Source organism: Rana temporaria, chromosome 3 (genome assembly GCF_905171775.1).
Source record: "Rana temporaria chromosome 3, aRanTem1.1, whole genome shotgun sequence".
NCBI classification, from domain to species: domain Eukaryota; kingdom Metazoa; phylum Chordata; class Amphibia; order Anura; family Ranidae; genus Rana; species Rana temporaria.
Genome location: NC_053491.1, coordinates 386,454,626 through 386,467,906, shown reverse-complemented (window position 1 = coordinate 386,467,906; position 13,281 = coordinate 386,454,626). Strand labels below are relative to the sequence as shown.

Here is a 13,281-nt window from a genome sequence, read left to right as displayed (position 1 = left end):
GCCGATCCTGAGGGGCCACTGACTTGGCACAATTGATGGGGCTGTGCTGATAATCAATGTGCTGATTATCAGCACAGACCCCCCTTTCCGACAGGGAGAGCCTGATTGTCTCTCCTCGCCACACACTCTGTCAGTGTGAGGCGAGGAGAGCCGATAAGCGGCACTTCCGAATTTACATGTGACCGGCTGTGGTTGGACACAGCCGATCACATGGTTAAAGATTGGGGGGGCGACGTCATATAAAGAAGCATTATTTTAAAAAAAAGGGATTAGGTAAACCCACATGTCCTTTTTCCTGACGCCAGACATGGTATCTGGTATGGATATTAAGGGGAACCCTGCGCCAAAAAAAAAAGTGCCGGAATCTGGGGGTCCCCTTTGTTAAAGGGGACTTCAGATTTAGATAATCCCCCCGCAGACCCCCACAACCACCAAGGGTTGTGGGGAATGAGGCCCTTGTCCCCATCAACATGGGGACATCCTCCCCATGTTGAGAGCATGTGGCCTGGTACGGTTCAGGAGCGGGGCGCTCTCTCGTCCCCCCTCTTTTCCTGTGACCTGCCAGGTTGCGTGCTCGGATAAGGGTCTGGTATGGATTTTTGACCCTGACATAAGGGGGGAATTCTGATGTAAGGCAGGAATTCTGGGCACCCTGATGAAAGGATAGAACTCTTGGAACCCATGTTAAAGAAGGGGGGAATCTGGGGACACTGATGTAAGTGGGGGACTTTGGGGATGTAAGGAAGGGTGACTCTTGGGGCCCTGATGTGAGGAGGACATTTGGGGATCCTAGTGAAAGGGGGGGGCTCTGATGTTAATGAGGAACTCTGGGGACCCTGATTAAAGGGCAGATTCTGATGTAAGAGGGAGGGACTCTAAGGACCCTGATTTAAGGTGGGATGCTTGGGACCCTTATGTAAGATGTGGGGAGACTCTAGGGACCCTGACCTAAAATAGGATTATGGGGGAACTCTGGAGACCCTGATGTAAGAGGAGGGGATAATGCTGGATAGCTTGATTTAAGGGGGTGACACTGTGGACCCTGCTGTAAGGGGGGGGGGGGACTTACATTTTGCAAACCTGACATTTGACTGCAGCATTTCCTAACCCTTGTTCTCCGCCTTCGACACTTCTGCACTATATACACAATACTGTACATTATATACTTCTCATCAAAGTGTTCCTTGTTTCAACAGTTGCTGCTGGTTGCTATTCAATACCTGCCTATTTTAATGAGGTTCTTCTTTAAGGTAGGCTCAGACAAAGCAATCAAAGCATATTTTATAGGTACAAGCAGTGGCGGCCCGCCCATAGGGGGCGCTCGGGCGCCGCCCCCCCAAGCTGTGAAAAAAAAAAATATATATATATATTTTTTTTTTAAATGTCACTTTAAGAGTGATCAGGCACCGGACATGCGGCGGTCTATGGGAAGCTTCCCAGCCTGCAATCAGCTGATTGCAGGCTGGGAAGCTGATTTGCCTGTGTTTAGGGCGTGTGCAGGGCGGCATCTCTCTGTAGCGTGTGGGGGCATCATTGAGGAGCGGCGCCAAGCATTAAAGGTAAGTGTTCCCAGCTCCATTCCCCGCGCCAGCACCAGCACTCCAGCCGCCGCAAGTACTGCCAGCCAGCTCCGCCACCACCAGCACACCTGTGTTTGTCGGCTCTCATCTACAATCCAGCAGCGGCGGCGGCCCTCCCCTTCTCTCCCCCGCAAGGTATGCTGTTTGTGTTGGCCGTGGGCAGGACATATATATATTTTTTTATTCTTTACTTTATATCACATGTGTTTCACATAGTTGCAATTATATTTCATATGAGGTCATAACTTATATCCAATATAGCATTATTGCACTTATGGTTCACAATATATACCTGTAGATACATCTGAGGGGCCTTCTCCCCCTTTTTTGATTGTAAGCGCCACCACCCCCCATTCCCCATTTTTTCCAATATAGAGAAACCTATCCCTTTCATTTTCCTCCTGCAGCCTTTCAGCTGCTGCAGGAGGAAAATTAAGGGGAACGGTTCCTCTATAAGCCCCCCCCCCCGACTCCACTATCCATCATTTGCTCCCCCAAGCTCCTGTGTACTCTTTGGCCCCCCACAATGCTGCCGGGTTCCCCCTCCCCTCTCCTTCCCGGCTGCTGCGGGGGAATGCTTTCTGGATGGAGAGTGGGGAAGAGGAAGTGGCCGGTTAAGTTTGCAGTGATTTTTCCTATTTCAGTGTGATGTGTATTATATGTAACTTTACATACCACAGTGACTTTTTATTGAGATTTCTATACATTAGGGAAGGGCTAGGCAACCCCTAACACGCGTGCCTGACATGGCACGTGGACACCCTTTGGTTGGCACTGGAGAGCGATCTGGGGAGACCCACCTCGCACACGTGAAAACTGGTCCAGTTCAGCCAGTCAGCGGCAGTATAGAGGAGAATTAGCAGTGGGGCTGGTCCCTGCCCACCTTTCTTCCCGCCAGCATCAGTGAGCACGTCCTATTGCTTCAAACTGTGCAGTGAGGGAATGGAGTGCCCTGGGGCCAGCAGCGCTGCTCATGGTGGTATTTATGCACTTTTTTTTCCTCTGTGGTAGTCTCCTAATCAGCAGGCTTATGGCTGGGCTTTTCCATGTGTGCACCTGTTGTCTCTGAACCCTCCTCTGCTTAAAAGGGTAAGTTCACCTTTACAGAAAACTCTGTACAGTGAACTTACACAGGACCCCCGTCCCGCTGACCTTGGACCGCCGCAATCTCTGGTTCAAAGCCCCAGTATATCCGCGTCAGGTCTGAATGTCCAAAACATCCCTCATCAGGGGGATGTTTTGGCATTCTAATTGGTCTGTGCCTTCACATGGGAGAAATTCTATATGCCAGGCTTTGTGTGAAATGCTATATATCAGGCTTTGTGAAACATGCTATATACCATTTTTTGTGAGAAATGCTATATACCATGCTTTGTGAGCAATGCTATATGCCAGGCTTGTGAGAAATGCTATATATCAGGCTTTTTGAAACATGCTATATACCAGTTTTTTTTTTTTGAGAAATGCTATATACCAGGCTTTTGTGAGACATGCTATATTCCAGGCTTGTGATAAATGCTATATACCAGGCTTTGTGAGACATGCTATATGCCAGGCTTGTGATAAATGCTATATACCAGGCCTTGTGAGACATGCTATATACCAGGCTTGTGAGCAATTTTATATACCGGGCTTGTGAGAAATGTTATATACCAGGCTTTGTGAGCAATGTTATATACCAGGCTTTGTGAGCAATGTTATATACCAGGCTTTGTGAGCAATGTTATATACCAGGCTTTGTGAGCAATGTTATATGCCAGGCTTTGTGAGCAATGTTATATGCCAGGCTTTGTGAGCAATGTTATATGCCAGGCTTTGTGAGCAATGTTATATGCCAGGCTTTGTGAAACATGCTATATACCATTTTTTAAAACGCGCTATATACCAGGATTTGTGAGACATGCTATATACCAGGTTTTCTTTGAGAAATGCTATATGCCAGGCTTTGTGAGAAATGCTATATGCCAGGCTTTGTGAGACATGCTATATACCAGGCTTTGTGAGCAATGTTATATACCAGGCTTTGTGAGACATGCTATATACCAAGTTGAGGTTCAGATAATCCCCTATTTTAAGAGAGACCCATATGACAATTGGCACAGTGGCTGCATTTGATGGCATGGCACAGTGGTGACAATTGATGGCACAGTGACTGCATTTGATAGGCACAGTGAGGCTGCAATATATATATATATTTTTTTCCGTTTGCGCCCCCCAAAAATTTTGAGCACCAACCGCCACTGGGTACAAGGAAGCCTTTCCCACTGCTACACGCTTGGCCACGCCCACATTTTACCACGCAACACAGGTCTTATCCTTACTCCCTCCAGTGTCCCTCATTCTGAAGCTCAAAAGTTGGGAGGTATGTACTGGGAGAGCACCAAAGTAGTGCAGGAACCTTTTTCAAAGTTGCAGGGTCTTGAGTCACACAGGTTGGAACTGCAACCCTTGAACATAATGTGATTTCAATTGTCATGCGACTTCTTCTGATGTGACTTAACCGTTTCTATTTAAATATGTCTTTGTTGTAATGAATATAGTACAAAGCTTGGTCACCCTGTTATCGTACTGGTTTCTGTGTTTCAAATTTCACTTTAATTTCTTTACAGTCATGGCATCTGCAGATGTGAGAAAGGAGCTGCTGGACTGTTCTGTCTGTCTGAACATTTATACGGATCCTGTAACCCTGAAATGTGGACACAACTTCTGCAGGGTCTGTATTGATCAGGTATTGGATACACAGGAAGGATCTAGAGTTTATTCCTGTCCTGAATGCCGAGGAGAGTCTGTGGAGAGGCCTGTACTGATAAAGAACATAACTCTGTGTAACATCGCGGAGAGTCTCCTCTTTCCTCAGCCAACTCAGGATGAGACTGGAGTCTTCTGTACTTACTGTGTGGACTCTCCTGTACCGGCTGTTAAATCCTGTCTTCATTGTGAAGCTTCTCTGTGTGATAAACACCTGAAAGTCCACAGCAAGGCACCTGAACATGTCATGACTGAACCCACCACCTCCCTGGGGAACAGAAAATGCTCCATCCATAGGGAGCTCTTGAAGTATTATTGCATTGAGGACTCCGTCTGTGTCTGTGTGTCCTGTAGCTTGGCTGGAGAACATCGGGGACATCAGGTGGAGATACTGGATGAGGCCTCTGAGAAGAAGAAGAAGAGACTGAGAAATGTTCTGCAGGAGCTTATCACCAAGAGAGAGGAGACTGAGAGAAGAGTCCGGGGTCTACAGGAACGCAGGAAAAAAGTTCAAGAAAAAGCCGCCGTTGAAGCAGAGAGATTTAGCGCCTTGCTCACTGACCTCAGGAGAAAGCTGGACGACCTGGAGAGGAAGGTCATGAATGACATATCCAGGGAGGAAGAGAAGCTTTCACTGTCCATCTCTGATATGATCCAGCAGCTGGAAATCAAGAAGGATGAACTGTCCAGGAAGATCCATCACATTGAGGAGATGTGTAATATGACTGATCCACTGACTCTCTTACAGGAATCAGATATGGGAGAAGCTGAAGATATAGATAAGGACAGCGAGAGACATGACAAGCATATCCATGATGGGGAATACCTGGATGTGGGTTTGATTTTTCAGACATTACACACATTATCTCAGATTGTAGGAGGTGTAAATATAGAGGTCTATGTACCAAAACCTGCAGATATAATACTAGATATAAACACGGCACATAATAAGCTCCATATATCAGATGACAGGAGAGCTGCATTCTGGTCAGAAACAAATCGGAATCGGCCAAAAACACCAGAGAGATTTCAGAATTGGAATAATGTATTGAGCAGCAGAGGGTTTACATCAGGGCGGTATTACTGGGACACTGAGTGCAGCAAAGAAGCATGGTGGATGATGGGAATGTGTTATCCCAGTATAGAGAGAGAAGGTGATCAGTCACGTATTGGTGAAAACAACAAGTCTTGGGGCTTGCGTTGGGAAAAGAATGCATTAACAGTAATACATGACAGTAAAGAGATCCAGTTACCTCCTAAGGATTTCAGTAAACGAGTCAGGATCTCTCTGGATTATGAAGCTGGACAGCTGTCGTTTTATGATCTCTCTGAGCCAATCAGACGCCTCCACACCTTCACCACCACCTTCACAGAGCCCCTCCATGCTGTGTTATGTGTGTACTGGAGAAAGGTGAAAAATGTGTATGTAGACAGTTGGGTGAGAATTCTAAATGGGCAGAAAAATCCGATGTAAAATCTGTATGTTAGTAACATCACAGATTGGTGATCCTGACTCGCTATCTCAGACATTGATCAGTAAATATCGGCTCGACCCCAGCATAGATTTCAGATATGTTAAAATATTTATTTGTTTGAGTTTCATCATTCTTCTAGTAACATACATCCACCATTGATTTTCTTTCCATTGATCACCCTTCTGAGAGTCAATTGATGGCATTTTCTGGAGTGAGGAACATGGAGCAGCTGAACATTCCTGCCAATAGGAGCTAAACATTATTTGTAGGGGCAAAGCAGCAACTGGAGAATACGGGTTACTAAGGGAAATGTTAAATCCCCCAAAAACCTCTTGTTCGTGATAATAGTTGATTATTTCAAAGTTTAGAAATGTATCTACTAATCTTTTATATCAAAAAAAGCAAGTGGATCAATCAACCTTGGTTAAAAACGATCCTCTCTCCCAGCACTTATATACACGTTATTCCAAATATTTTAAATGCACATCAAGCAGCTACTATAACTATACAATTTAAAACCAATATGTTCTAAAATAACTCTAAAAATCATACATAGAATATTCTACAACATTAGCAGTGCTGTATGGGCTGTGAATCTACACCCAAAGTGTCCTTATTTAATCCAAAGTGGTTATTTAATAAAGTCCATCAAATGTTTGTCTTTTGTCAAAAAAACATCTGAATAGATCCTTGGCTCTCTTCAAAGCACCCAGTGAATCCTCTCCCTTATGGTATCACACTCACCAGACAGGTGATCAATCAATGCCTGTATAGAAATCCTTACTGGAGCTGCAGGATCACCATTCCATCTGGATATTACTCAGAGTAAAAAAGATGTATGCATAGCATAATACTGTATTATTAAAACAGTCCCCCCTTTCAGATGTACACTTACAAGAAAATCAAACTTAAAAGCATAAATAACGCAAGATTCAGCAGGTATGCCTGCATCTCGCTGCTCATCATTGTTCATGGATCGTGGCGGGACCTGGGTTCAGACAGTCCTTGCCTCTACCTTCAACAGCCATCCAGGCGGCTTCACTGGGTGCGGTAACTGGAGCCAAGGATCCATTCAGATCTGTTTTTGAGAAAAGACAAACATTTGATGGACTTAAATAACCACTTTGGATTAAATAAGGACACATTGGGTGTAGATTCACAGCCCATACAGCACTGCTAATGTTGTAGAATATTCTATGTAGTGATTTTAGCGTTATTTTAGAACATATTGGTTTTAATCTTTTATATCTTTTCATTGCTTAGATAAAACACATTAATTTGTTTTTCTTTGAGTGTAAACAATGCTGAGCTTTGTAATAAGAAAGCCCAGCACTACCTCTTTCTAGATGATCCATATGGGTCTGCACTCCCTAGCACCGCTTTTCACTTCGGGGAAATCTTGAAATAAATGTAATGTTTCAAGGGAACCCTGCAAAAGCTTTAAAGAGTGACCATAAAGTTGCAGATATAATTTAAAAAAAAAGAATTATAGCGTAAATGGACTTGAGACTAAGGGTTCTTTCACACTGATCAGTTTTGATGTGGCGAAGTGAAAACCTAGGGGCCTATCTGTAAAACCAAAAAGCAGGCTCACTTATGTTTCAAATATGTATAGTACTGTGCAAATGTTTTAGGCAGATATGAATAAATAAAGAATGCTTTCAGAAACAGAAGTCTTAATAGTTGTTATTAATTAACAAAATGGAAACTAAATGAGCATAAGAGAAAATAATCAAAATAATATCAATATTTGGTGTAAACACCCTTTGTCTTCAAAACAGTATCAATTCCCCTGGGTACACTTGCACACAGTTTTTGAAGGCACTTGGCAGGTAGGTTGTTTCAAACATCTTGGAGAACTAACCACAGATCTTCTGTGGATGTGGGCTGCATCAAATCATTCTCTCCATGTAATCTCAGGCGTGATTATGTTGAGATCAGGGCTCTGTGGGGGCCAAACCATCACTTCCAGACTCCTTGTTCTTCTTTACAATCAAGATAGTTCTGCCATTTTTCTACACCCCAGTTCCCATGTTTTTGTGCTTAGTTGAGCCGTTTATGCTTGTTTTCACGCTATACGCATGAAAACATAGGAAGTGAGTGGCAGAAAATTGTCAGCAGGTGCTCTGGACTGATGGGTCAAAATGTAAAATATTTGGTTGTAGCAGGGGGCAGGTTATTGGGGAAGGGCTGGAGAGCGGTACAATGAGATTCTGCAGACAAAAGTGAAGCATGGTGGAGGTTCCTTGCAAGTTTGGGGCTGCGTTTCGCAAATGGAGTTGGATATTTGGTCAAGAGGCAGATACTTCTCCATCATGCCATACCATCAGGAAGGCGTGTGATTGACCCAAAACTTATTCTGCAGCAGGGCAATGACTGCAAACATACAGTCAATGTAATTAAGAACTATTTTCTGTGTAAAGAAGTACACAGAGTCCTGCAAGTGATAATTTGACCTTCAGAGTCCTGATCTCAATATCGAGTCTGTCTAGGATTACATGGAGAGACAGAGGGATTGAAGGCAGCCTACATCCACAAAAGATCTGTGGTTGGTTCTCCAAGATGTTTGGAATAACCTACCTGCCGAGTTCCTTCAAAACAGAAAATTGAATATCGAATACAATTTTCCTTTTCTGACATGCTCCATAGGTATGCCCCTCCCATACCCCCACCTGCAGGACCTAACTCATACATTTGACTCCCTCTCCCAGGCCGGCATTGCGTAGCTAGATTTCCGCACCTGGGTGGGAGTTTGTGCTGACATGGAGCGTGTCAGGAAAATAAAATTTGATATTGAATTTTCCCTTTTCCGGAAAGCTCCATGTCCGCCTACCACCAGGAATTAACTAACTAACCAGGGTGGGATAATGCGGAAACAAAATGGGGTCAGTTATGGCCTCTGGCTAAAGAGGATTGTTTTGCCAAAATTAACAGTTGTCAAAAATGATGGATCTATGCGATAATGAGAAATAAAGGTGTGTATGGATGACCATGTTGCTGCCTTGCTTATTGACTCCAGTGAGACTCTACAGTCGGCTGATCAGGAGATTGAGACTCTACTTGTGGAGTGTGCTATTATTCCTTCCAGAAGGGCCAACCCCCTATGCTTTTTTGTCAGGGAGATCACTTCCACAAGCCAAGAAGCAATCGCTCTACTCAAAGCTCTAGGCCCTCTTTGCGTGAACCTCTGGGAATCGCAAACAGGCAATCTGATGACCTGAAGCTCGGGGTAGCATTGATATGTCTTTGGCGTCTCCCCAAGATCCAAAGAACTAACATCTGGTCCATATTTCAGATGAAAAGTAGGCAGCACGATTTCTTGACTTAAAGGAGTACTCCAGAGCAAATTTTTTTTTTTAAATTAGCAACATCTTTAAAAAGTATATAATAATGTAATTTACCTTTAGTGTCAAATCTGCAGCAATCCCCGACTTTTTAAAAACCGGAAGTTCAGCCAGTCATTCTTGGCTATGAATTTCGTACCCCATCTGGGTAACGAAACGTCACGCTTCTTTAGCCTTCCCCCGTCTGCTCTGGCCTCCTGTGTCCGCCCCTGGCTCCTGTGGGTCACTCCCACACTTTGAATATTAATTTTGCATTCGTTTGCACAGCCCTGATTCGCTGGGCTGTGCAAACTAGGGGGCGGGGGCGGGGGCGGGAGCGATTCTCCTCACTGCTTGCTAGAATAGCTTCCCGCCCAGCGCCTAGCAACCAGTGATGTCAGAGGCAGGGGCTGCCCCAGCATTCAGAGCGCTCTGCCTCCGTGCCAATCAATTGCTCACCAGTGACGTCACGGTCGGGACTCCCTCCCTGCCCACCACCTTCAAGGCTGCTTACATCCTCCAGGTTGAGTTCTGGTATCTTCTGCCTGCATTTGTCCCAGCCTGTCAGCCGCCCATCATTTGCATTGCCTTTGTATTATTAGCTCTGTGCCTCTGTCTAGTTTGAGTCCCGGCATTTTCGGCATCTTATGTCTCCGCCCACCGGCCCGCCCACTCCATATTAGACCTGTAGAACATAGTCTAGGGAAGTGCTACAGGTGGTGGGCGGGTCAGTGGGTGGGGTTAGAAGTCAGCAGAAGATGCAGAAAATGTCGGGACTGCATCACCAACAGAGCTAAGAATACTAAAGCAATGCATGTGGTGATCTGACAGATGGGGACAGGAGACTGAAGATGCAGAGACTCAACCCAAGAACAAGAAGAACTACAGGTACAATGGCACTATGTTCTGCTCTTTCCAGCTGAGTCTGTGTCCCCTATGCATCCCACTGTACCCCTATGCATCTCACTGTAACCCTGTCCATCTCACTGCCCCCTATCTATCTCACTGTACCCCTGTCCATCTCACTGCCCCCCTATCAATCTCACTGTACCCCTGTCCATCTCACTGCCCCCTATCTATCTCACTGTACCCCTGTCCATCTCACTGTACCCCTATCAATCTCACTGTACCCCTGTCCATCTCACTGCCCCCCTATCGATCTCACTGTACCCCTGTCCATCTCACTGCCCCCCTGTCCATCTCACTGTACCCCTGTCCATCTCACTGCCCCCCTATCGATCTCACTGTACCCCTGTCCATCTCACTGCCCCCCTATCGATCTCACTGTACCCCTGTCCATCTCACTGCCCCCCTATCGATCTCACTGTACCCCTGTCCATCTCACTGCCCCCCTATCAATCTCACTGCCCCCCTGTCCATCTCACTGTACCCCTGTCCATCTCACTGTACCCCTGTCCATCTCACTGCCCCCCTATCGATCTCACTGTACCCCTGTCCATCTCACTGCCCCCCTATCCATCTCACTGTACCCCTGTCCATCTCACTGCCCCCCTATCAATCTCACTGCCCCCCTATCAATCTCACTGCCCCCCTGTCCATCTCACTGCCCCCCTGTCCATCTCACTGCCCCCCTGTCCATCTCACTGCCCCCTGTCCATCTCACTGCCCCCCTGTCCATCTCACTGCCCCCCTGTCCATCTCACTGCCCCCCATCCATCTCTCTGTCCCCCCGTCCATCCCTCTGTCCCCCCGTCCATCCCTCTCTCCCCCCGTTGGTCCCCCCGTCCATCCCACTGTCCCCCTGTCCATCCCACGGTCTCCCTGTCCATCCCACTGTCCCCACGGTCCCCCCGTCCATCCCACTGTCCCCCTATCCATCCCACGGTCCCCCTGTCCATCCCACGGTCCCCCTGTCCATCCCACGGTCCCCCTGTCCATCCCACGGTCCCCCTGTCCATCCCACGGTCCCCCTGTCCATCCCACAGTCCCCCTGTCCATCCCACAGTCCCCCTGTCCATCCCACAGTCCCCCTGTCCATCCCACGGTCCCCCCGTCCATCCCTCTGTCCATCCCACTGTCCCCCTATCCATCCCACTGTTCGCCATGGTGTACACAGCACACTGTGTTACTACTCTCTTTAAGCCACCTAAAGGTATGCAAGGTCTTTTACAATCCTATTTTCTATATAGTATACTACAAAGAAAATGCAGTGCGCCAGAAAAGTGTTCGGTTTTGGCTTGAAAAACAGGTGGCAACCCAGGTGACAGTCCCCCACTTGTCTAGTGGCGGCAGGGTGCAGGGCAGTGGTAGCGGAGCTAAAGCAGCAGCAGCATCCTGAAACAGCAAATGCCGGCCCCAGTGAGCAGCACGAGGCTGGCTAGAACAAACAGCCCAGGAGGGAGTGGGAGAAGACCTCACCGCCGGCCACCCTGACCTGAGCAGCAGTGGGTGCAGCATCCTCCGGAGGAACTGCAGTAATTCAGGTACAGATAACATGGGGACATACACCACAGGCTGGACCGGGCTCATGTCAGGGCTGTGGCAGGGAGAGAGCAAGCAGTAGTGCAATAGGTGGGTGGTGTGCTCTTCTTTTCCTAACATTGACCTGGCATGGATTAATGGCCATCACTCCTCAGGACTCTCTGCAGGGGGCACTCTGGAGGTACTATCTGTGTGCCTCCAGAGTGCTCCCTTACTTCCTCCCCTTTACTTTCTCCAGAATGCCCCTTAGTACAGTAGTACTAAGGGGGAACTCTGGAGGGGGATGTAAGGGGGCACTCTGGAGGGGGATGTAAGGGGGCACTCTGGAGGGGGATGTAAGGGGGCACTCTGGAGGGGGATGTAAGGGGGCACTCTGGAGGGGGATGTAAGGGGGCACTCTGGAGGAGGATGTAAGGGGGCACCCTGGAGGTTGTAAGGTGGCCCTGACTAAGTTAGTACCACCAGAGTGGCCCCTTACATCCCTCCTTACAACCTCCAGGGTGCCCCCTTAGTGCCTCCAGAGTCCCCCTTTACTTCCTCCAGAGTGCCCCCTTACATCCTTCGGAGTGCCCCACCACCAAAATGGTATAGTGATATAGCAGTGGCTGGCAGACTATCAGGAGGTGGTATTGCACTCCTCTTCCCCCTCTCTCCACTAACTACCCCTCGCCATACACTTCGCACGCCTCACCTATACATATTACCCCCGCCATACACTCCGCACTCCTCTCCTGTACATATTACCCCCCTCCATACATTCCGCACTCCTCTCCTGTACATATTACTCCCCTCCATACATTCCGCACTCCTCTCCTGTACATATTACTCCCCTCCATACATTCCGCACTCCTCTCCTGTACATATTACCCACCACCATACACTCTGCATTCCCTATTTAACATTACCACATTCTGCACTATATAAGTAATCTTAGACTCTTTTTAACAACACCCCCTTTAAACCAATATTTAGTGCAATTTAAGACATGTCCACTGTTCACCACGACTCGCTTTGCACGCCATATTGTTGGCGTGGGGGGGTGTCCCTGAATGACAGTTTGGAAATGTGGTCACCCTACCACAAGGAGGGAAGCCGGAGGATGAGGATAGGACTGTGTGCTCTGTACATAGACTGTCTGCACTCAGTGCTGGAGTTTTCATGAGTGCTGTGTGCTCTGTGCTGCCTGCTAGGGGAGTGTATGGGGGGGGGGGGGGGGGACATCTGACAGCTCCTCCTAACATCCCTCCACATCACAGCTTCCATCAGAACTTCTCACATCAAATGTTTACCTGTCAATACTTCTTATCAGTATACAATGTCTACACATTCCACAATGTAACACAATGTAACACAATGTAACACATCACATGATACAATGTTACTTTCCAGAACAGATCTCAGCATACCTGATCAATCCTGTGCATCAGCCGGCCACTACAGAACACAACATAGACAGTCACATAACTTTGTATGTTTTGGGAGAAAATGGGACAGGGTTAGAACCTGCGACATGTATGACTGGAGACTGGACCCGACTCATGAATGGATCATGGGGGGGGGGGGGGGCAATTAACTTCACAAAGTCTGCAATCCACTAGAAAAAGCCTCTCTCTCTCTCTCTCTCCCCCCTCTCTCTCCCCCCTCTCTCTCTCTCTCCCCCCTGTCTCTCTCTCTCTCTCTCTCTCTCTCTCTCCCCCCTGTCTCTCTCTCTCT

The 13,281-nt window shown here is 47.3% G+C and overlaps 1 protein-coding gene across 1 annotated transcript; it reads left to right on the top strand.

Moving 5' to 3' along the window:
- The first annotated feature begins 4,165 nt into the window (after positions 1–4,165).
- LOC120932898 (E3 ubiquitin/ISG15 ligase TRIM25-like) lies at positions 4,166–6,372 on the top strand. The gene has a single exon (XM_040345726.1). The coding sequence runs from the start codon at positions 4,192–4,194 to the stop codon at positions 5,800–5,802; it is 1,611 nt and encodes a 536-aa protein (XP_040201660.1). The 5' UTR covers positions 4,166–4,191; the 3' UTR covers positions 5,803–6,372.
- The last annotated feature ends 6,909 nt before the right edge of the window (positions 6,373–13,281 follow it).